The 26,156-nt window shown below is 47.2% G+C and overlaps 1 protein-coding gene across 1 annotated transcript in view; it reads left to right on the top strand.

The window, feature by feature from the left end:
- Positions 1-25,499, top strand: part of LOC146784041 (uncharacterized) — a 52,770-nt gene extending 27,271 nt beyond the window's left edge. The window contains exon 3 of the mRNA XM_085635896.1: positions 24,580-25,499. Coding sequence (XP_085492022.1) covers positions 24,580-25,397 — 818 coding nt within the window. The 3' untranslated portion in view covers positions 25,398-25,499. The remainder of the gene's footprint in view (positions 1-24,579) is intronic.
- Positions 25,500-26,156: the final 657 nt, after the last annotated feature.

Raw genomic sequence — 26,156 nt, 5'->3', positions numbered from 1 at the left:
AACGGCTAGCGAAAAAAAGTACAAAACATCTTTCAATAGTCGAAGACAAGGCTCGTCTAGCTAAAAGAAGTCACGGGTGGATGACGCTGCAAACATATGCCTTGTCGACCTCACAACAGTATCTAACCGTACCCTTTTCTGTACGAACAAAATTAAGTTTCCTAAAATTGAGACTGGGAGTCATTAACTTGTTGGTTCATTTGCCTAAATGGAAAAAAGAATGTGGACGTGTTCTCTGCCGACTCTGTGGGGACCAAAAAGAAGACATCATACACATCATATGTCTATGCCCAAAACTACTGACCAACAGACGGGCCCTTCTCAAACATTACTGGAACACAAGAAAGATCAGAACTTGTAGAGAAGCAGTGTTGGCTTGCTTTGATCCCAAGAACACCAAACTAAACTGTGCCCTGGTAAGGTTTATGGCCTACGCTGAAAAAAAACTTTGTGAGGAATCCCCAGTCAGCAACCCTTTGTCGGCATAACGTCCTGGCAGGCACAACATCACATCTCTCATCTTACAGGACTAAACTAGTCTCTTTTAAATGAAATTTTCTTGACATTTTAATTTTGTACTTGCAATGGTTTTTTTCAAATCACGCAATAAAGTATTATTATTATTATTATTATTAATCTATTAATACATGCCTAAAAGAAATTGAAACTAAATGTACAAGCAGTTTGGATCAACTAAACAGTCAATTGAAAAATGGGCATTTGGGGAATGTCTTAAATGATAGTAATCGAGATGTAATCAACATAGCGAGCCAGACAACTCACCCAGGCTCCAAGAGTTCACAGGATATCACATTTAATGAGTATGCTGCCCTAGGTTCCAAAAAAAGAAATCTAGTAGATAGCGCTCCTCCCCCGCCCACTAATATTTTACCTTTAACAGCTGAACAAATACAACCATCGGAGATTTTAGATCTTCCACCGGCCGTTACCCCTTATGTAATTGTGATATCAAATGTCCCACCTTAACAGCACCAGACATCGGAACCTTGGACTTCACTAAACTGGCTAGGGGTAAGATCCGGTCTGACTGAACAACTATTTAAATATCTAAATATGGTAAGACAAATAAAATGGGTGGGCAGGTCACAGAAATCCTTACCAGGAGATTGCGTAGTTCTGTCGTTTAAAACACCTAGACTGGTGGAGACCGTCTTACATAGAACAAGGCCTACTTATATTACTTCAAATATGATCTCTGTACTCCCACTAGGCTATTTTTACCAACCCAGAGCAATGACTGCCATAATCGGCCTCTCCACCACCTACCAACCAGCTATATAATGTGTTAACTTATAATAGATATCAAGAATGAGAAAATCTGCATAAAATAGACCAGGGGTCTCCAACCTTTCATGTAGGGAGAGCTGCTTCTGAGCTACTGAAGGTTAGGCAACTCGCCAATTTTTCGAGAGACCCTCCCACGCCCAGTTTCATTGACTTTAAGCCTAATTTCTTCCGAGCCAATACTGTGATTTGAACAATAGGAGCCACTCTTCCTCTTCTGAAGCTACAGGTTGTGCTACCAGCTACTTGAAGCAAAAGCTTGTCTTACTTAGAAGCATTCCTGGAAAGTATAACGAAATACTGTAGGATACAAGCTTACAACCTGCTTTTATGACTAAATTGTTCACACACTGCAAAAGTTAAACCTCAACATATATTCCTTACTAAATGTGAATTATTGAAGTCTAGCTTCAATGTGCAGTCACTAGTTTTACGCTTCACCATATACTCTTTTATTTAATTACAGTTTTAAAATGTTCCATCCTGGTTCATGTTTAAATAATTTTTAACTAGTTTGATTCATTAAGGGTTTTATTAACTATGTTTTCTTTGTGAGGGTAAAAATGGATTTATCTTTATGTAGAATACATATTTTTCAACATAATACATGGCCCAATCAAGTGGAAGCTTAACTGAGCTTGTGAAAAAATACAATTTCAACACTCACTGATGCTTTTGGCCCAGGGCCAATTGGAAGGTTTCCAGTTCTTCATGTGGCTACCCACCCATAACTTCCTTGGTAAACAGGATAACTTCTGGGATAGATGCTATTTATTTTGGAGTAGAAAAGACTCCAAAACACTGCTTTATTATCAATGATTAAATGTAATCATTAATCAGGCAGAGTATCACACTTTTTTTTTTTTTTTTAAAAGTATTTAATGTGCAAGTAAAATCGGCCTTGCCAATGCCGCTAGGCAGGGCAGAGGCTCACAATGCATCTGTAAAACAACTCTTGAAAGTATGTGAAACACCTGTTGTTTTTTAACTGCTTTTATTGAATGAAAAGTAAACCTTGCTATTTTCAGTGTTATTTTGGTGCTGAAGCACTCTTGACAGATAAGCTCTGTTTCCAAGAGACAGGCAAACTCAACCTCCAAACTGAGGATTTAACTTCACTAGAATACTCCAGATTTATCCATGATCCGGAACTCTGCTACCCAAAGAAACTGCTGTAGTGTTGGTGTTAATTGCCACATGCACTGGGATCAGAGATGTATTAGGAATGGGCAAAGTGGGCTCTGGCCCAGAGCCCCACCCATTCAGGCACCCCTATAGAACCAGCTCTGTTCTGCAGAGAGCCTTGCCCGGATGATCTTTAATCATTTTGAAACTTATTGATTTAAATACCATTTTCCTTAAATATTTTTTGAATGTGGCTGATGTGCGAGTCTATTACAGAGTATTTGCATAGAAATGTTGTGTTATATTTCATGCAACATCATTAAAAAGGTTTCTTTGAATAGATTGAAAAAGGACATCACATATTAGAAATGGGATGGTGGCACAGAGATTATTTGCAGTAATGTTAGTGAGCTACTGCTGTGCTACATTTTGAAAACACACATAACTATCCCTGAATATTAAACACATTTATAATTTGGACGAGTGTGCATATGCTGTCAATGACTTCTCCAAAGAGGGTAAGAAAGGGTTAAAACTGGATCAGAAATTCAAAGCTGCTCTGAAGAGTGAAATAATTTACATTCTTATTAGGAGTGCAGATGGGGAGAGTTTTCTTTATGTTGTGCCTTCGGTAAAGGAAACTGAAACTTGGCAACACTCTGCTTCTGCTGATGTACAACCCAGAGCTGGAAAGCGGGAAAAAAATACATTTTCGATTTTGTCTTTTAGTCATCATTTTGGATGTTTCCAAACTGACAGGCAATGTTGCTAAATTAAAGGCATCATTTGGGCCTCTTTCACTCATAAACCAGCCGAAATGCGTTAGCATAATATATTTAGCATTCATAGTTCGGGAGCAGATGGGACACAGCGGGCTCAGACTTGGCTATAAACAAGACCCAGTCCATCAAGTGCCCGTAGCATACCAGCGGCTGTAGCACGTTTACAATACAAGGCTTCAACCAATGTATAATAAAGCATGAAGCCTAACTTCATTATAGGTAATCCGAAGGTTGATGCCAGTACTTTTTGGTGTGTTTTGTAAAATTAAAATACCAGGTAGTCTGTGCCTGTGTCTCCTACAATGAGACCTAGAACCACAAATGAACTGTGTGGCCACATTCTCACTCAAATCAGTGGTCAGCAAAGGCCCAGATGCACCTACGATCCTAAAATTGGTGAAGACAAGCAGGGTATGTCACAGTAGTGTCCCATGTGCAAAAGGGTGAGGAACTGCTTAAAACTAGCACTGTCAAGAAACGATGACCCAGGCACTATAAAGCAGTATATTGCTAGCGCAGCTAGCACCTCTTATGAACTTACGAAAAGGCCAAGCGACATGGGCGGGGGGGGGGAAGAAATCCAAAGCTTGCGAGTTATTTGTTGCCGGGAGCAATAGTACTATAACCAGTGGTAACATTGAACCCTAAATCTTTGAATACTCACTCCGTTTTGAATCTTAGCTACCACACCTTAACAGGGATAAAAAAAATCTTCTGCCATACAATTACCTTTCTTTTACTACAGAACACTCAAACTTTTTTCAACACAAAGGTTTTTATGTAAAAATCAAATACAATGTTCCTTTGGTAATAGCATATTTCTAGTTTAGTTAAGACACTGCAAGTTTGCATCCACTGTTAAATTTTATTCCAACTCCTAATATACGAAGAATTGACATTTCATAAACCTTTTCAGAAGTACCTTAAAAATCTTGAAGGTAATCAACTGTACATTCCACATAACATAAACAAGGAATAAAATAAACTCTCAATGATATTTAAAATAACACAGACCGTTTGGTAAACAGAGCAGAAAGAGGTTTACTGGCCAGGCCAGTGCTTACTGATAGATCTGCTGCTCGAATATAATGTGCCAGGTAGAAAATAATCGGGTGGCGTGGGTTTGTAGCAGTTCAATACTGCTTGCACCACCTGCATGCTAGCAGGCTTTCCAAGGACCTGCTGCTCCACTCTGACCCACCTGCTGCTCTGCTCAGGCTCACCCGCTGCTCTGCTCAGGCTCACACGCTGCTTCGCTCCGGCACACGTCCTGCAGAATCAAGAGCGCGGTGCCCGGCAGTGAAAGGCAGGTGGCGTGGAGGCAGAGTTCATGAACAGCGTCATCATCTTTGGCCTGCCCCGCCCCAGCTAAGCTCAGTTAGGCCAATCTGAGCAGTTGGGTTTGGTGAGGGCAGGCAACGGCTGTGAACAAAGGCCTAATAATAATAAAGGACAATAATAGGCTACAAAACTTAGATGCAAGGCGCGAGATACTCATGGTGGTTACTCGAGTTACCGGTAGCTCGCGATCGACCGGTTGGAGACCGCTGAAATAGACTGACCAGTCGTGGTGAGTCAGGTAGTAACTGAGCAAAGACACAAGGGGATAAATGAAATATATTGTTCTGGAAGGAATGGTGAGACTAACAAAATTGCAGGCTTAAATTCTCCACCCAATGCTAATCCTGCTTGACAATCCATCAGAAATAATGGTGATTTATCGCCAATTATTAGTTCAGAGAATTCCCCTGCATCCTCTAATGAGAATATTGGCTTTTTGTTCTGGAATGTGGCAGGCCTGCAGAATAAAATCACTAACCCTAAGTGGTTAGAATTCATAGAAAATGTTTACTTTATTTGCTTTCTGGAGACTTGGTTGGTGAAGCCTGTTCACATGAATGGGTATGGAACTTTCCATGTCCCCCCTGTTCCATCCCTTCATGGTAGAACCATCTATGCACTTTTGTCTTTAATGATTTACCACCTGCAAGATTAGTGAAAGAATTATTGAACCCTTTCATTCAAGTGCTTGTATGTGAAGGACCTGGCCTGGTTAGGATAGCTGTGATCAATCAGTATAACAACTCCCCAAACTGCAACATTTTAATACATCTACAGAAGTTGTATGATTACCTGGAAAAACTGGATGATACCAATAAGAAAAAGTTATCAATTGTGTGGGGAGGTGATTTTAATATTCAACTGTGTAGCTTGTCCACTGAGAAAGTATGTGGATTGAATAACCTAGATTGCACGGCTAAAACACATTTTACTCATAATTGTTTTGGAGATAAACTAAATTAACTGATTTATACAACAGATTTGTCCTTCTCAAACGAAATTTCAACCCCATATGTCCCCTTTAGGTGTACTTTTAACGGGAGGGATAATCATAGCATTATTCATTACGTCTTAATCTCAAATAATTTAAATTGCTATGCCTTTAATTATGAAACTTACGACATACTATTAAGTGATCACTATCCGCAGTCCCTGACAATCTCAAAGGGCCTATTAATTAGGAAAGAGAACGGACATTTCCATGCCCCTGATGGAGAGCTTAAGTTAGCCACCCTTAATGGATATTCGCTACAATGGCATCAGGTTACCCCGAAGGGTTTTTTGGGTAACCTATTTAGAAACAAGAAGGAAGCCTTTGAGACTTGTTTAGATGATACGTCTTTATCAAATGAGATTATTAACGCTTTTTATTTTATTTTTTTTTTAATAAATATTTTTATTGAGAAATTCAAACATAAAACAACGTACATTGGCATTGTGTACAGCAGCATATCAACCGTTTGAGTGTGCATCATGATTCCGAAAACATCTTCACAAAACACTGGCACATTAGCCGCGTCAGGTAGTAACAAAGCCATCAATATTCAAACGAGAGATAAGCCATATAATCTGAGTCACTCAATTCAGATTCTGAGGTTTCATGCGGGGGTTCACATATGTTTCCTCTGTATACATTCCACCCTCCCCATACCTGGGTCCACTTTTTGGGGCAGCCTCTGTGAATGTACACTGTTTTTTCGACAACCATTGTGGTGTCCATGTCTCGGGACCATTGGGCGAGGGTAGGTGTCCGCCTAGAACCCCATCTTTGGGCTATATTGCGCTTCGCCAACAGGAGTCCCAGTGTCACCCAGAGTTGCGCCATGCGGCTAAGGTCTGTAGGCTCCCATACATTGAGGAGACACCTCCTTGGTTCCGGAAGCGTCGGAACTTTAGTCACCTGGGAGAGTGTGCGCATTATCGCCTTCCAGTATTGGGCAATTACGGGGCACTCCCAGAGGGTATGGAAAAGAGTACCGTCCATACCACACTGCCTGAGACATAGCGGGGAGTTGGCCCGTTTAAGTTTAAATAAGAGTGTGCGGGTGTAGTACGTGCGGTGTAGAATTTTTAGTTGTACCAGCCTCAATTTGGACGATATTCCCACCTCCTTAGGGGAGGAAAGCGCCGCCTGCCAGGCCGTCTCGTCAAAGTCCCCCAGCTCTGTCTCCCATCTAGCCTTAAGGGCAGAAAATGGGTCCGGCTGGTTGTTTATCATCTTCCGGTATGTCAGGAACGTCGCTCTCTTAGTCAGATGCTCCGTGAGGAGTCGGTCTTCCAACGGCGAAGATTCCGCCAGCCGGGTCCCAGGCAGGACCGCCGCCCGGAGTGCGTGTCGGATTTGTAGGTATCGGAATCGTTCAGTGTCGGCTAGGTCATAGTCCGCTTGTAGTTGGGCAAATGTGACAAGGTCACCTTTTTTCCAGAGATCGCCGACCCTTGATATGCCAATCAGATCCCTCTGTAGAAACCCCTTAGTGGTGCGCAGCACCCCCAACTGTTTCGCTTCCCACAATGGCGTGGACTGGGTTATCTTTCCGGCCCAACCAAGAGCCCGCTGCGCCTCAAACCATATCTGCAGAGTATGTGCCGAGGGATCCATGGGGCAGCGGCCCCTCGTATGGTTGTAGAGCGCTCCCAGGACCCCCCCGGCCCCCAGCAGTTGTCGGTCCATACGGTACGCCGGGTCATCCCCTGACACATGAAGCCACTGATTTATTACCATAAGCTGAGATGCCCAATGGTAAACACCCAAAATATCGATTCCAAAATATCGACTGCCCAGAATATCGAAGTTAAAATATAGAGTGGACAGAATATCGACTCTACAAAATATAGATAGGTCAGAATATCGAAATTGGGGTACAAAATATCGATTACCAAAATATAGACCTTAAAAATATCGAATACCATAATATCGAATTTTAAAATATAGATTACCATAATATCGAATTTTTTTGTGTGTTATGTATGGTAGTATATGTGTTAAAATGATGTATTATTGTTGTAATGTATGTTTAATTTATTTAAACAAATGAATGTTATGTAATTGAATTATTGCGTAATTTAATTCCGTAGCGGGTTGTGGGTTTATAGGGGAATAGGTTGGGAAGTAATTTAATTATGGTTAATTAAATGTTAACTATATTTATATGTTTTGATAATTAAGTAATTGATAATTAATTATTAATTGGTAATTTATTTTTATTAATTGGTAACTAATTTATATTAATTGATTAATTGATAATTATGTTAATTGTATTTGTTATTAATAGGAGCGGGTTGTGGGTTTGTAGGGGAATTGGGTGGGAAGTAAATTAATTGTAATAAAGTAAATAATTAATTTTTTATTTATGTGTATTGATAATTCATTGATAATTAATTAATAATTGGTCATACATTTGTATTAATGGGTAAATAATTTGTATGAATTGCTAAATAATTTTTATTATTTGCAAAAATATTTTTATTAATTGATTAATTGATAATAATGTGAATTGTATTTTTTATTATTGGGAGTGGGTTGTGGGTTTGTAGGGGAATTGGGTGGGAAGTAAATTAATTGTAATAAAGTAAATATTATTTTTTTTATTTATGTGTATTGATCATTTGTAATTGGTAATTAATTATTATTAATTGGTATTACATTTTTATCAATTGATAATTAATATTTTTAAATGGTAATTAATTGTTATTAATTGGTAATTATTTTTAATTAACTTTTTATCAGTATTGATAATTAATGTCATCTTATATTTAATTTAAATCATTACTTTCCCTACTTTTGCACTCTCTGGAGTGGGAATAGTAATTTTTACCTCTACGCTATCCAACGCTTTCCCTACTGTTGAACTGTTTGGAGTTGGAATAGTAATTTTTACCCCTACGCTATCCAACGTTTTCCCTACTGTTGCACTCACTGGAGTGGGAATAGTAATTTTTACCTCTACGCTATCCAACGCTTTCCCTACTGTTGCACTCTCTGGAGTGGGAATAGTAATTTTTACCCCTACGCTATCCAACGTTTTCCCTACTGTTGCACTCACTGGAGTGGGAATAGTAATTTTTACCTCTACGCTATCCAACGCTTTTCCTACTGTTGCACTCTCTGGAGTGGGAATAGTAATTTTTACCCCTACGCTATCCAACGTTTTCCCTACTGTTGCACTCACTGGAGTTGGAATAGTAATTTTTACCCCTACGCTATCCAACGCTTTCCCTACTGTTGCACTCTCTGGAGTGGGAATAGTAATTTTTACCCCTACGCTATCCAACGCTTTCCCTACTGTTGCACTCTCTGGAGTGGGAATAGTAATTTTTACCCCTACGCTATCCAACGTTTTCTCTACTGTTGCACTCACTGGAGTGGGAATAGTAATTTTTACCTCTACGCTATCCAACGCTTTCCCTACTGTTGCACTCTCTGGAGTGGGAATAGTAATTTTTACCCCTACGCTATCCAACGTTTTCCCTACTGTTGCACTCACTGGAGTGGGAATAGTAATTTTTACCCCTACGCTATCCAACGCTTTCCCTACTGTTGCACTCACTGGAGTGGGAATAGTAATTTTTACGCTCTCAGTATCCAACAAAATCTCGACTTTTTTAAATTACTTATATTATGTTTACATTTTAAGCTATTTTATATTATGTCATGTATGTTTTATTTAATTGTTTTTAATATTTAATTAATTTTATATTATTTTTAATACATTTAAAAAATTCGATATTTTGGCTAACTATATTTTGACAGTCTATATTTTGGAATCGATATTTTAGTACTTACCGGTTTGTAGATAGGGAGTCGATATTCTGTCCCTCGATATTTTAGTGTCGATTTTTTGTATAGTCGATATTTTGTCCCTCGATATTTAGTCACTGAACCATGCCCAATAGTATAGCTTTATATTAGGGAGGGCGATACCCCCGTCGTACCAGCCTCTGGTCAGCTTATGGAGCACTATCCGTGGCGCCTTATCTTTCCACAATAGACTAGTCACCTCTGCGTTTATGGCGGTGAAGTATGTAGGTGCGACCGGGAAGGGTGTGTTCTGAAGCAGGTAGAGAAATCTAGGGAGAGCCATCATTTTAAAGAGGGCGGCCCGTCCCAGTAGTGTCAGGGGTAGAGAACGCCAGTGTTTGACGTCGCTACGAAACCGAATCAGGGGCTTCGCCAGGTTTTCGGCAACAAATTTCGCCCTGTCTGCTGTCACATAAATTCCTAAGTATTTGAATCCGTCCTCTACCACTCGGATTTCACACCCCCTTGGGAGCCGCGGCGGGGAGCCCCGAAGCATATACAAATAGGACTTTTCCCAGCTTATCTTATAGCCGGACACCCTCCCGTACGACGCACACATGTCCAGGAGACAGTTTATCGAGCGCGCCGGCGAGGCTAGGTACAGCAGGACGTCATAAGCATACAGGGAGATGCGGTCCTCCCATCCCATAGTCCACTTTAGGCCCGGATCACTGGGTCCTGCCACACCCAGGCCGCGAGCGGCTCCAAAGCCAGAGCAAATAGGAGCGGGGAAAGGGGGCAACCCTGTCGCGTCCCCCGCCCCAACGGAAAGGGGTCCGAGATATGCCCATTTACGACAACCTGTGCCAGCGGCTTGGTATACAGAAGCTGGATCCATGCGCATAGCTTGGGGCCAAAGCCTACCTGGCGAAGAACGGCAAAGAGGAACGGCCACTCCACCAGGTTGAACGCCATCCGAGCGTCCAGCGAGAGGATGGCCGCATCCTCTTCTATCGATGAGCGGTGCGTGAGGACCCCGTGCAACCGCCGTATGTTCAGGGCGGTATTGCGGTTAGGCATAAACCCGGACTGGTCCGGGTGTATCAAGGCAGTACGGTGTCGCCAAGACCTTTGCCAGAATCTTTGCCTCGGCGTTCAGCAAAGAGATTGGGCGATAGGAGGCGCATTCGTGTGGTGGTTTGTTAGGCTTGGGCATAGCCACTATGGTAGCCATTCTCTGGTCCTGGGGTAGAATCCCTTTCGTCAGACTGTCCGCATACATATCCAAAAGGTGCGGGACGATGTGAGTAGTGGTTTTCTTATAGAATTCCACCGGGATTCCATTGGGCCCCGGCGCCTTCCCAGTGCGAAGGGCGGCTATTGCAAGTGTGAGCTCCTCCGCAGTCAGGTCTGCCTCTAGGGCCGCCACCTCGGACTTGGCCAACAACAGCATAGCAATGTCTTTAAGGAAAGCCAGATTGTCCACAGCGGTGGACGAGGCCTCCGGTGTGTAAATCTTTTCGTGGTGGGCCGACAGGGCCTCCGCGATTTGCCGCGGCTCCGACGTGAAATCTCCCGTGTCCAACTGGATCCACGCCACCCACCTCGCCGCACGCTCCCCCTTCTCAAGCCAGGCTAACAGTCTACCCGCCTTATCCCCTAGTTCGTAGATCGTATGCTGTGTTGTGACACGTCTAGCTCGGGCCGCCTCCCAAAGATAGGACTTATATTCTTGCTGCGCCATGAGTACTCTATGTGCGGTGTCGTCATCCGTATGCGCGGCATGGTCGGCTTCTGTCTCAGTCACCCCCTGTTCAAGCTGGAGTACCGCTAGCCGTTGGGTTTTCTTGTGGTCAGCTACCATCGAAATCGCCTGTCCGCGAAGGACCGTTTTGTACGCCTCCCACAACGTCGTCGGACTTGTCACCGAGTCCTTGTTTTCTGCGAAATACTGTTTGGTTGTCACCTGAAGGGCTTTACTAATTTTAGGTACTTTGAGATAGCCTGGGTGAATTGGGAATACCCTACGTCTCTGTGGGGCGAAGGTTGCAAATGTAATGAGTACTGGAGAGTGGTCTGAAATGCCTCTGGGCAAGTGCGCGACTTCCTTCATTCCCCTCAACCCTGTGGTTGGTGCAAAAATGTAGTCTATGCGAGAAAGAGTGTTGTGGGCCCCCGAGTGAAATGTGTATTGCCTCTCCTCCGGACAGCGAGTTCTCCAGGTGTCTATGAGGCCGAGCGCCTCCGTAAATTCACGCAGTTTGGGAGTGGCACTGCCGTGGTCTCTGGAGGACGACCAGTCCATTGACGGATTCATCGTCGCATTGAAGTCCCCTCCCATGATTAGCCCCCCATGTGGTTGCGACAGCAGGAACTCTCCCAATGCCCGGAAAGTACCCTGATGGAGTGTCGGGGGGATGTATACCGTCACTAAGTTATACATTTTCCCTTCCCATTGGCAGGTCAGTACCGCAAAGCGACCCTGGTCCTCTCTACGGGAGTCAGCAGTGATCAGGGGGAAGCGCTTATTAACTAGTATGCCCACCCCGCGGGAACCTGACGTGAATTCAGAGTGTACCGCCATTTTAAACCCCCATCTGTCTAGTGCCTTCGTAGTCGTGCCCACCAAGTGCGTTTCCTGCAAGAGTGCCACCGCCGGCCCCTTGCGCTTGAGGTATTGCAGGACCAGCCCCCGTTTAATTTTATCTCCCAATCCATTCACATTCCAGGACAAAATGCTGAATAAGGGGCTGGATGGTTGCGCATTCCCCACAGTGGAGCTAGCGGTGGCCTCCGAGGTGGGTTTTTGCGTTTCCCCGGTCATGTAGGGTAGTAGAAAAGTGGCAGAACCTGTACACTCCTCCCCCGCTCTATGACAGGCCTAGCTTGCAGAAACAGCCAATGTGTAGTTGCAAAACTTATAACATAACATAAAACAACTGTTTCGTGATACCCCCGGCCCCCCGCCCTGCCTCCCTGCCCAGCAGATTTAGAACTACCCGCCACCCCAACTTAGCAGAGTGCTTAGATCCCATAACTTGGTACTTGCGTGTGGGGGAGGAGCTGCTCGCTGTCCTTCGCCTGCTCCCTGCACCATGTGTATGTCTATGCGAGAAACCAGTTATTGAGGACAGCAAAGTTCAAACATGCAGCGCCCCTGCAGTGTCCATGTCTCCTGCGACCGCCGGGGCCCATCTGGCACTCCACTCCGCCTTATTGTCCAAAGTCCAGTCGCTCCCCTTCTGCTTCAGTCCAGTGGCGCGCGCTCCCTGTCATCCGAGCCAGCGTCTTCCAGAGTCTCGGGGGATCCAGAATGGTTTCGACGAGCACGCCCCACGCGGCCTGTATCTCTCGCCGGGCGCCATCCCTCCAGCCACTCCGTGGCCTCCGTTGGCGTGGTGAAGAACCATGTGCGTCCCTCCGCTTCCACCCGCAGTTTTGCCGGATAGAGCATCGCGTACTTGAGTTCACAAGCGCAACTCCTTCTTGACTGCCAGGAAGTCGCGACGCTGTTTCATCACTGCTGTGGTGTAGTCCGGATAGAGGGTTACCGTGCAGTTGTCTACCTTCAACGGGGGAGCGGTACGCGCCGCCTGCAGGATTGCGTCTCTGTCCCGGAAATTGAAAATGCGCGCCAGGATCGGGCGCGGGGGAGCCCCGGGTCTTGGCCGTCCTTCGGGCACCCGATGCGCTCTTTCCACGGAGAAACATTTTGACAGCCCACGTGGCTGCAGCTGGTCTGTTATAAGTTTTTCTACGAAGAGGTCCAATGCCGGCCCCCGTTAGCTCTCCGGCACACCCACGACTCGTACATTGTTCCTTCCGGACCTGCCTTCCTGGTCATCAAGCTTGTCCAATAGCTGCTTTTGGACCAGTTCCAGCGTCTGTATCCTTTTTTTACTGTCTGCCGCTTCGCTGGTAAGGGTCGCCGCAGCAGATTCCACCTCCGACAGTCTCGTGTTCATTTTAGCAAAATCGGCTCTCAGCAACGTTACGTCTGTGGAGATCGTCCCTATTGAGACCTGCATCTGGGTCAGCGTGGCCATGAAGTCCCTGAGGGTAATCTCCTTAGGTTTGTCGGGGGGGGGTCCTTCTGGAATGCAAACTTCTCGAGCTTGGCCTGCGCCCCTCCATGGTGCCCCCTGCCTCCCATAGTAGCCAGTGCGGGTGGGCTCCACTCCTGTCGGTCTGGGTCCACAGGAGAATAGGGGGAGGAGTGCAGCGGTGATCCGGCGGTCGCCGCCGCCTGCCACGGGATCGTCCACGTGCGGCCTGTCGGTTTCACTGGGGTCCCGCCGCTATCACAGAGTAATCAAGACCCTCCACAGGCCTCCCGCCGTGCTCCGGTCCGCTGCCAGGACCCGTGCTGCCCAGTCCGCACCGCGGATGCCCCCAATGCCAGCCCACCGCTTTCCAGTCACAGACCGCTGTAGAGGCTCGTCGAGGCTCCAGGGAAGTCTAGGCACCCCTCCGGGTCCTCCGCTGATGGTGACGGCGCCGCCACACACGTGCGGCGGCCTCCCGTACCCGTAGTGCACTCCGTTACTGCAGTCCGCCACAGGCAGGTCTCCGGTCCCCTAGAGGGGGGGGGCCAACGACGCCCCCGAGCTCCGGGGCGTCCGCCGTCTTCCTCCGTACGGGACACCACTTCCAGTCCCCTGGCCGTGCCGCCAGAGCCCCTCCTCTGCTCCAGAAGCGGCACCGAGCGATGCGGGGGCCCCCGCGAGGGGACGTGCAGGGTCTATCAGACCGTCAAGGCAAGCCCAGCTTAGGGCACTTTACCTCGTGTCCGCGGCGGCCACCAGGGTCTCGTTTCCGGCGACAGGAGTCCGTGGCTGAGAGGCCCAGGCCACGCCCCTCCAGGCTCGTCAGGGCCGGCAGGCCGCCACCCAAGGCCCCGGCGCCGCTCCCGTCTGCAGGCCGCTCACACGTTGTCAGGCGGCCCTCCGCCAATATGTACGCTGTCAGGCGCCTGCCTTTCCCGGCCGGTGCCTCAGGCACTCCGGGGATGCCGCTGCGAGTATTTCGCCGGTTTCAACCAGGATTAGTGTTAGGATGGTTGCGGGATCGGGCGTTAGGCACCGGAGCCGCACTAGGCTGCGGCCATCTTCGTCGGCTGCCTATTAACGCTTTTTTATCTATTTCTCAGGCATCAGAGGAGAACTTACAAGTGATATCGAAAACTAAGAAAGCTAAAAAGGGCTGGTTTGACACACAATGTACTACGGCTAACAAGAAGCTTAGAGAGGCACTACACAAAATCTCTAGGTTCAGAGCAGAGATCCAGCATTGTAGAGCCACCTATCAAGAGGCCATGAAACAAAGGAAAATTAGGGTAAGGGAAGAGGCCTGGGACGCTTTATGCCAAGCTAGTACAAAGAATGATAATAATCTATTCTGGAAGAGAGTAAACTTTGCATCATTGAGGGAGGACACCGGCCCCAGGATTGTGGTCGCGATACCTGAGGTCGAGTGGATTAAACACTTTTCTGCCATATATGCTGCTGCGACCCCTATACTTGATACTACCCAGGCCACTAACGTTTATGGCAATTCAGATTTAGACCTGGGTGGATCTTCCAGTATTATCCCATTTACCCTATAGGAAGTGACCAGCGCTAAAACAGCTAGCAAAGGAGGCAAGGCTCTTGGCCCAGATGCCATCCCTGTGGATTTATATAAAGCTAACACATCTCTGTGGGGCCCCATCTTAACTGTTGTTTTAAGGGCCTGCTGTGACTCTGAATTTCTTCCTTCCTGCTACAGGCCGATCTCACTGCTTGACTCCTTAGTAAAAGTATTGGGAAGAATAATTTTAAACAGGCTGCAAGAGTAGGCTGATTCAAGAGGTATTCTGACTGACATACAATACGGGTTTCGCTCTGGGGTAGGAACCATTGAACAGAGCCTCTACCTGAGCATACTAGTAGGGAAATATATCAAGATTAAGGGCAGGGACCTGTTCTTGGGGTTCGTTGACCTGTCCTCTGCCTTTGATTGAGTAAACCACTCTAAGCTATGGGCAATAACGTTAAATATGGGCGTGGACACTGCGATTATCTCCTTCCTCAGGGATCTGCACTAGCAAAAGGTACAAATACATACATGTATGCTTTTAGAAATATGGGGACACTTACAGCAGAAACATGTGAAGGGTTGCTCCTTTGCTCTTAGCTACACTTAAAACCTGAGTAGTAGTAGAATAGTGAAGCAGCAGTAGAAAAGTGATGTTTAAGATAAGTTGGGTGAGAAAATAGTGATTATGAAACTTTGTAAGAGTCTGTGGAAAGGTTCACTTGGAGTATGCCACATAAATCTAGATTTGTGTTTGAAATGTGAAGTGCAGTCTGTCACGTTTTAAAGCCTTTATGGTCTTGTGACTAAGGTAAGTCTCAACTTGCACATGCAATTTGATATGTGTCATACATGTGAAGTTAATAGACATATAAAACACAGGTATACATCTCTTTGTATATTACTTTTATAGATGAAGTTTCTAGCAAAAGGTACAAACATATGTATACATGGGTCCAGGAATATGCTGAGACCTACAGCTGAGACATGTGATGGATGTGCCTGAGTGATTGCATGACTCCATGGGTAGTGCCTGCGTGATTGTATGAGTGCAAGGGTAGTGACTGGATAATTGAAGGAGAGGATGAATAGTGACTGGCTAATTGCATGAGTGCAGAGGAAGAGCTTGAGTGCATGGGTAAGTGTATGAATAGTGCCTGAATGCATTAATGAGTGCATGAGTAGTGCCTAGGTGAATGAATTAGTGCAAGAGCAGTGCCTGGGTGATAGAATGAGTGCATGAGTAAATGGAATGAGTGCAGGAGTAGTGACTGAGTGCATGGATGAGTGCACGGATGCTTGGAGGAGTGCAAGGGTAGTGCCTGGGTTATTACATGACTACATAGGTAGTGCCTGGGTGATTGCATGAGTGCAGGGGTAGTGCCTGAGTGATTGAAGCAGTGCATGGGTAATGCCTGGGTGATTGCATGAGTGTAGGTGTAATGTCTGGGTGATTGGAGGAGTGCATGAGTAGTGCCTGGGTACATGGAAGAGTGTATGGGTAGTGTCTGGGTGCATGGAGGAGTGATAAGTAGTGTCTGGGTGATTGGAGGAGTGCAGACCTTAACCTTAAAACTTAACAGACTGCACTCTACATTTGAAACAGACACCTACATTTCTGTGGTATACTTCCCCAGACTCGTAGAAAGTAGCCTAATCACTAATCCCTCTGCCAACATGTCTTAAAATTCACTTTTGTGCTGCAGCTTCACCATTCCAAATAAACCTATCATATGTCTCTGCCATACGTCTCACCATATTCATAAAAGCATGCACGCTTGTATCTAACCTATTGCCACATCTCCGAATGCATGTGCAAGTAGAGACATACCTCACTCACAAGAGCATAAAGGCATTTAAACTTGACAGACTACACTTAACATTTCAAACACACACCTTGATTTATGCTGAATACTTCAAGTGAAGTTTTACACAGACTGTTATAAAGTACCATAATCACTAATTCCTCACCCAATATATCTTAAACATCACTTTTCCACTGTTGCTGCTTCACTATTCTACTACTACTCAGGTATTGAGCATAGCCAAAAACAAATCAGCAATCCTTCACATGTCTCTGCTATAAGTCTCACCATATTCCTGAAAACACACATACATATGTCTGCACCTTTTGCTAACAGCATCATATATAAAAGATGTATACGTCTATCATCTTCAGACGCATAACACGTACCATAATACATGTGCAAGTAGAGACATGCCTCAGTCACAACACCATCCACATCTTAAAAGCTCCCAGACTACACTTAAAATTTCAAACAGACACTGAATATTATATTATGAAGTATATTTCAAGTGTAGCTTTCCACAGACTCATACAAATTACTCTAATAACTAATCTCTCTGCAAACATGTCTTTAACCTCACTTTTGTGCTGCAGCTTTACCATTCTCCAACTACTTAGAGTGTTACACCTAGCCAAATACAAAGCAGCAACCCTTCACGTGTCTCAACTGTAAGTCTCACCATATTCCTGAACGCATGCATGCATATGTCTGTACCTTTTGCTACCAGCATCATATATAAAAGAAATATACGAAAGATGCATACATGTGTTTTATACATCTAGCATCTTCAGATACATAACACATATCAGGATAAATCTCCTAGTAGAGACTTTCTTCAATCACAACACTATGCACACCTGAAACATTCACAGAACACACCTTCCGGTTCAAGAAACACCAAAAATTATGTGGCATATTTCAACTGTACCTCTTTAGAGAGATAAAAAGTAGCCTAATCACTAAAATAAAAATTCATATCAACATGTTTTAAACCACACTTTTCTGCTGCAACTTTACCATTCTACTACTACTCACAGTCTTGAGCCTAGCCACATACAAAGCAACAACACCTCTTTGTTATACATCAAGCATCTTCAAATGTATAAGACATATGACAATACATATACAAGTAGAGACATACTTCAGTCACAGGTTCATGCACACCTTAAAGCTTGACAGAGTGCACTTCCAATTTGAATGTGACACTTAAAATTATGCGGTATACTTCTATTGTATACTTCAACACACTAATACTAACTACCATAATCGCTAATCCATCTTCCAATAAAGTACAATCAAACAAATTACAACACACATCTCTACATTTAATAATATATTTCAAACATCACAGTTCTTGAATAATTTTTAAACTTTGAAAACAAAGCTAATACATAATACACCTCACAAATTTATAACTCACCTTCAAATAGTTTTCTAGAATACGAAATATCAGAAACTCATACAAGATTTTTTTATGCACACAATCATTGTAATGCACAAGGTAAAACCAGTACTGGCAAACCTTCCCTCTCTTTCTCCACACAATTAATGTAAGTAACAAACAACATTAATTCCTACATTATTTAAAACTATAGAATACATTTCTATTGGTTAGACACATTAACCCTTACCAACTCACTTCTAAAAGTACCTAAACTGATTCTGAAATTTTTGGGAGTCGTGACTCCACCGTGTACCATCGCGATGGAGCCGCAAATCCATATAGGAGTTCAAAAACGTATTACTAATAATACTAGCATTATTTTTTAAGAACACACCACTTCTAAACATAGTACTGATTTGGGAAATCTTACTTTAATAACACATCACTTATATATAAATTACAATTCCATATTTTAAAACCACAGTTGACATTCAACCCTTCCCCCATTCGGCTTAATCCCAGTTTCCATAGTAATAGTTTCTGCAACATTCAACTGAACAGGCAGGTCAGAAATTCACCATATTTTCAAGTTTCGCAATGCAGCTTGCAAATGCAAACAGCAATTGTGGTTGACTATTGCAAAATGTTACCTTATCCTATCTACTATACCTTTCAAACATTTTTTAGTAACCAATAAAAAACATGCTTTTTAAACAAAGTAACATGCACCCAATTTTTTAGTCTACAATATTCCTAAACAGCCAATCAATTATCTGCTTTTTAAAAAAACAGCATCTTGTCCACCATTTTAGATACCTCTCATTCAACCAACTGACTGCCTCAGCTACAGGCATATTTTCATTACTTCCAGACATCCCTTCAAGATGCTTACAGTATAGATTGTTGGGCAGAGCTATGTTTTCTGGTGCAAAAGGTATGCTGAACGCAGAGGTATTGACAAAGACCTAGCTTTGCAAAATGTGGATATTAAATGGATTGCAAAGTGAGGATTAAAGTGGAACCAATTGATGCCTTTAGTTAAAACCTTTTTTGCATCTCCAACCCCCTGACCTCATGATTGTGCAATATGGTGGCAATGACCTAGTCGCATTGACTCGGGCTCCCGCGCTTCATTTTCAAAAAGCCCCCAGGTGGGCCAGGTCCCAGGTGCAATCATTGATTTATTTGGCCCCAGCAACCCCGGGAACCGCCACCTCCCCAGGGCTAAAATTTTAAAAAACTGTGTAGGGGGCTCCTGTCCCTCCTCACACTGCCCTGGGGACCACCACCTTCCCGAGGCACTCATTATTTAAATATGCGGGTCCGACCCCCGGGGACCACCAACTCTCCAGGGCTTTAGGAGCCCCTGATGGCCCTGGGGACCGCCACCCCCCAGGGCCAGCTCCTGCAGTGTCCTGAGGTGCCCACCCCCGGGACGTTGCCATTTGCTATGACAGAGTGGGAGCATGGCTCCCGCCCTGCCATAGAAAACCCTGCTTTGCTTCCTTGAAGCGAGAGCAGGGAAACCTGTCAGCATGTCAGCAGCTTCCCTTGCTCAAAAGCAATGCCGGCTCCCGCAGGAGGCGGGGAGCCGGCAGGGACCGTGGGGACATTGGGGCTCCCCACACGGTCCCCAACATGAGGCCTGGCCTCGGGGATGGGGTCCCCGGGGCCAGAAGTGCCCCGGGAGGGGGCCACGAGGCCCCCTTTGCTCAATAACAGATTTTATTTTTAAAAAGAGGCAAAACCCCAGGGGATGGAGTCCCCCTGGCCAATAGAGACCTCAAGAGGGGGGCCACACAGCTCACTCCTTAATTATTTTTTTTTAAGTAAATATGTGGCCATGCCCCGGGGAATGGGGTCCCTGGGGTAAAACTAGATCGGGAGGGGGGCCACGCCACACCCTTCCTTTAAAAAATAAGAATTTGCATTGCCCCGGGGGTATGGGGTCTGCGAGGTGAATATAAATGAATGAAAGTGGACGTTTTATTTTTGGAAAATGTTTGGAGTCACGACCCTAGCACGGCGCACAGCGTGGCCCCCTAGTGGGAACACAATGGGTGCGCGGCGCTCAGCGCGGCCCCCTAGTATGAACGCGATGGATGCGCGGCTCTCAGGCGGGCTCCTAGTGTAAATGCGATGGGTTCGCGCTTTCAAAAGGCAGGATGGATGCGCGACTCCAAGCAAAAATAATTAAGATTTTTTTTTTCGAAAGCTTGGTTATATGTTGGGTTATTGGGTGGCTCTAAAAAGAGCCCTTGTTTTGATTGGGAAATTGTTGTAGCTACAAGTAAGTGTGGATGAAGAGCTTCAGGTTGTTGAGAAACACTCTGTTCCCTTCATCAGTGAAGTGTACTCCATCACTTCTGTAGATGTCATCAATATGGAAACGTAGATTGTTGTTATAGATGGAGCCCATCCTATGGTCTCTGAGGTATGCTGAAACAGCTTTATTGACATTTTTTCTAGCTTTCTCAATCTGTGGACAGAATTGATTGGACCATTTCCATTTTTGCCTTTGGCATATGTTAGAGTATACAAAGACAGTTTGGGGAAAAAGCAACATCAAGGTGCCGATTACGATCCTGTAAAAAAATTCCCCGTACGACTCGTATCCGGTCTTTTTACCGTACGAATCGTACAAGTGCCGCACAAACTACCAAGTACGATTCGCATGGGAAAAAGTCCATACGAATCGCATTGGGAATTATGCCCCACACGTCCTCGGGTCGGAAAATGTGTCCGACACGTCCTCGGACGATTTACCGTACAAATGTGAAAAGTGAAGTCCGACCGCATTAGTACGATCCATCCCGTGCGTCCGATGTTACAACCGGATGGAAAAAACACCGTCCGCACCGAACTCCCATAGCAACCATGGAGACATGTGCCCGTATACGCGCCCAACACTCCCCACAGCCCTCCTATGTACGAGTCGAATCCCCACCCGTGTATGTACACCCGTGTATGTACGAGACGTACCCCCACCCGTGAATGTACACCCGTGTATGTACACCCGTGTATGTACACCCGTGTATGTACGAGACGTACCCTCACCCGTGTATGTACACCCCCGTACGTTCAGCCCGTACCCCCACCCGCGTATGTATGGAGCGTACCCCCACCCCAACCGTGTATGTACGACCCGTACCCTCACCTGTGTATGTATGGAGCGTACCCCCACACCAACCGTGTATGTACGGACCGTACCCCCACCCCAACCGTGTATGTACGACCCGTACCCTCACCCGCGTATGCATGGAGCGTACCCACACCCCAACCGTGTATGTACGACCCGTACCCCCACCCCAACCGTGTATGTACGACCCGTACCCTCACCCGCGCATGTATGGAGCGTACCCCCACCCCAACCGTGTATGTACGACCCGTACCCTCACCCGCGTATGCATGGAGCGTACCCCCACCCCAACCGTGTATGTACGACCCGTACCCCCACCCCAACCTTGTATGTACGACCCGTACCCTCACCCGCGTACGTATGGAGCGTACCCCCACCCCAACCGTGTATGTACGGACCGTACCCCCATCCCAACCGTGTATGTACGACCCGTACCCTCACCCGCGTATGCATGGAGCATACCCCCACCCCAACCGTGTATGTACGGACCGTACCCTCACCCGCGTATGCATGGAGCGTACCCCCACCCCAACCGTGTATGTACGACCCGTACCCCCACCCCAACCGTGTATGTACGACCCGTACCCTCACCCGCGTATGTATGGAGCGTACCCCCACCCCAACCGTGTATGTACGACCCGTACCCTCACCCGCGTATGTATGGAGCGTACCCCCACCCCAACCGTGTATGTACGGACCGTACCCCCACCCCAACCGTGTATGTACGACCCGTACCCTCACCCGCGTATGCATGGAGCGTACCCCCACCCCAACCGTGTATGTACGACCCGTACCCCCACCCCAACCATGTATGTATGACCCGTACCCTCACCCGCGTATGTATGGAGCGTACCCCCCACCCCAACCGTGTATTTACGACCCGTACCCTCACCCGCGTATGTATGGAGCGTACCCCCACCCCAACCGTGTATGTACGACCCGTACCCTCACCCGCGTATGCATGGAGCGTACCCCCACCCCAACCGTGTATGTACGACCCGTACCCCCACCCCAACTGTGTATGTACGACCCGTACCCTCACCCGCGTATGTATGGAGCGTACCCCCACCCCAACCGTGTATGTTCGACCGGTACCCTCACCCGCGTATGTATGGAGCGTACCCCCACCCCAACGTGTATGTACGGACCGTACCCCCACCCCAACCGTGTATGTACGACCCGTACCCTCACCCGCGTATGTATGGAGCGTACCCCCACCCCAACATTCTAAGTACGGAGCGCACCCCAGGCCCCAACATCAGCACCTTCACACAACATCGCGCATGTACGAGTCGTACCAAGCCAGACACAAGGACAGCACTGTACAACAAAATTGCCGAAGTACACACCGTACACACGCTAAAAACACACGTACACAACCAGGACAAAGCACAACAACACAAGAATACACTATTCGAATGGCACAAAGCCACAAAACATGTCCAACAAGCACAAATACAACACATTCACTGACCTGCAACTGCCAAAATCCCAAACAGAGGCCCAAAACACAACCACTCCTTATAACACACCCACCCAAAGTTCAAACACAGCCACACCCACCAATGGACCAATAAAAAGGGCCCACAGACACAAACCATGAGCCTTTGCAACAGACTCACTGTTGCCAGACCCCACAGAAAACCTACAGCACCATACTTGAACCTTTACTACACCTTACACTTGCACACCTTCACACACCCACCTTCACAAACACCCCCTCATCACATTCACACACACACCTGCACAACCACACCCACACACCCACAACCATCCACACCCACACCCCCCACAACCATCCACACCCACACCCCTCACCATGCCCACTAACAAGAATCCAAAGTTCACTAGCCAAGAGTTGGAGGTCCTTGTCGACGAAATCCTCAGAGCCGAGCCACACCTCTTTGGAACATTGGTCAGACAGACCAGCATTTCAGAAAAAACAGCAATGTGGCAGAGGATTGTCGATGCTGTCAATGCTGTCGCGTCCACCAGAAGGACCAGGCATGAATGCCAAGCCAGGTGGTACGATCTGCGGAGGAGGGTCCGAGCCAAAATGACCGACGACCACAACCAGGCCAACATCACTGGAGGAGGGCCGCCCCGCAGACCCGTACAATACCATCCCTGGGAGGAGAGGGTGATGGCCATACTGCCGGTGCTGTCAGTGGACGGATTAGAAGGACTCCGAGACCCGGGTGAGTACACAAACAACTCACCTCACATGGAGGGAACGTCATCCACAACCAAACTCACAATCAGTCACGCAACCACCCCAAGCTATCGCATGACTCAACCACACTCCATGAACACGCACATGCCACTAGCGCCACCATGCCCCATGCACCCAGCTGGACAATGCCAAGTCACAGGCCACAGAAAACACCAACACAAGACACGGTAATCCGGATGGCGGGAGTGTGGGCCCCAAAAATCACATAGTGCAACTCAGAAGCAGACAACAATGTCCTCTGCCCATATGGCCTAGGTCACAGCCAGACAAACAGTGTGTCCCCACACAGGAAAGACTTGCCAGCAAATGGCGGACGCCTTGCATTAAGACATGGGGGTGAAGGCACGTTTTTGCACATGACAGCAGCTAATGAACAGCCAACACTGTGAAAGAGTGGCAGCACACACCACCACAGCAGCAGCGCAGACACAGACACTACACCCAATGGGTGCCTGGAGATCAGAAACAAACTCACATCAACAAGCCAAGGGCCATTCAAAGATCTGCAAAAAGTGTGTGCCTAGGAAGCTGGGCTGAGGTGACAGAGGGTGACACACAGAGGGAGGGAGAGGGGGAGAGAGAGGGAGGGAGACACAGGGAGACGGACAGAGGGAGGAGGCTGACACAGGGAGGGAGGGAGAGGGGGACAGAGAGGGAGTGAGAAAGGGACACACAGGGAGACCAATTCAGCCTTGTGGGGTGTGGGAATGTCTGCTCGTCAGCAGGTGGACTGCGTGCATGTAGACAAGGGTGGCCAGTGCCTGAATCCCCCTCTCTTCTCCATGGCAAAACACAGGGCCATGTCTCAACCTGTGCACGAGCACAACGCCAGGTACCTGCATTATATAAGTGTGTGGAACAACTCCATGTGCCCACGTACAGTGCAACACGGAAGGCGCCAATGCATGGCTCGCCACACCTGCTCACTCCACTGCTGACTGCAGTCACAATTGACGCAGCAAGTAAGACTGTGCCACACATAGGTAAAGTCTCAAAAGCTGTGGCCAAGGGACATACCCATGCACAAGTGCACTGTGAGTGGAATGCAAGACATATCCAAATTCCCAGAGGAAATGTGCCAACTTAGAAACGAATGAAACATGGATGTTGCATGGAACAAAATTAACATTGTCTCTCTCACACACAGGTCAACGTCGTGGATCACCCCCAACACTGGGGGGGGAAGACTCACAGGACCCGGCTCTGCGGGATGACGGACCCACCGGCAGCGACGACTCTCACCACTCTGTGGACGACCCCGACCGACCTGGCCCCTCTGCTGTCCAACCACCTGCAGCACCTGCGTCAGGTACAACTGGGCCAACCACCACACCCACTCCTGCCACATCCCAGGAGACACCCAGGATCCCTGCCCCACCACCACGACGCAGCCAGGCTGACCAGGAGGAACACGGTGTACCGGGCACCCAGGAGGAGGCAGGCGACAACGCAAATGCCACCCCTCAGGGGTCCCGGAGACCCGATGTGCCCACAAGGGCAGGCCAGGTGCAAGTGGGCAGGGGTGGTGCGAGTGGAGGACGGCGGAGGCGCGAGCCTGACCAGTTGGCTGCGGAACCGGTATATTCCCATGTCAGAAACATCCTGGACACATACCGGCAGGACACCACGGGCATGGCCCAGGTTGTGTCCATCCTCGAGGAGATCAAGACCCAGCAGGCCCAGCAACATGCGGAGCAACATGCCTGTCTACTGCGACACCAAGGGCGGATGGAGGACAGACAGGCTGAGCTCGTGACGGTATTCACGGGAATTCACAGTACACTCCGTCGGATAGCCGACAACATGGGCAACCCTCCCTGTGCCACCAGGCGTAGAACATCACCACCCACAGGGAGGGATCAGGAGGAGGAGGAGGAGACATCCGACGGAGCATCCCAAACATCGTCACGGCCTGCTTCTGAGGGTTCCCGCAGGAGGGCGGGTCGTCCACGGAAAAGACCGTGAGGGTCGGCGCAACAGCACCATCTCCCAGGACACCTGGCCTGGCACCTGGCCCACTGGACCAACAGCAGCACATCAGCAAAATACATTCTCTGCCACATGGACTTGCTGGTGACTGTCTGACCAATGTTGACAAAGACTGTGGCATGGACTCTGGGGATTTCCAATGGCAAGGACACCAACTCCCCTAGTGAACTTTGGATTCCACACACCCGGAAATCCCCTCATGTCATACCCCCCCCCCCCCACGTACCCCAACAACAATAAAAAGTTACACGATAAAGAGATGATGCCTATATTTTGCATTATTACCTTACATGTGTCTTGTTAAGTCTAACCATGCCTGAGTTCTCATATGCCTTCAACCATCCACACCCTGGGGCCTGAGTCTGGCACAGGACACACATGGGTCACAATGTATTAGGCAACACAGACATGGAGCACCATACACACCCGTGATGGGCCCAACCAGCTGAGGGGGTGGCCGCACAACCGTGCCGACAGACATATTGAGTACAGCAACAGCCATGCGCAGAGGTCAGGGATCATGTGGAGTGTCCTGGGGGGCACCCAGGTATGTGTGGACAGGTGGCAGAACCATGTCCTGCAAGCTTGAGTCAGGTGGATGCAGAGAATGGTGGCCTGGCCAACGTTGGATGCATGGGGATGGCACATGTCACAATACCCACACAGTCATGGACATCCTGCACAATACACAGTCTAATCCCACACAAACAGCTTGCATCTTGCTACTCGACACAT

The sequence above is a fragment of the Triturus cristatus genome, chromosome 11 (assembly GCF_964204655.1).
Source record: "Triturus cristatus chromosome 11, aTriCri1.1, whole genome shotgun sequence".
Lineage (NCBI taxonomy): Eukaryota > Metazoa > Chordata > Amphibia > Caudata > Salamandridae > Triturus > Triturus cristatus.
Note: the sequence above shows the minus strand (reverse complement) of the source record. Positions and strands in the feature narration are given on the sequence as shown.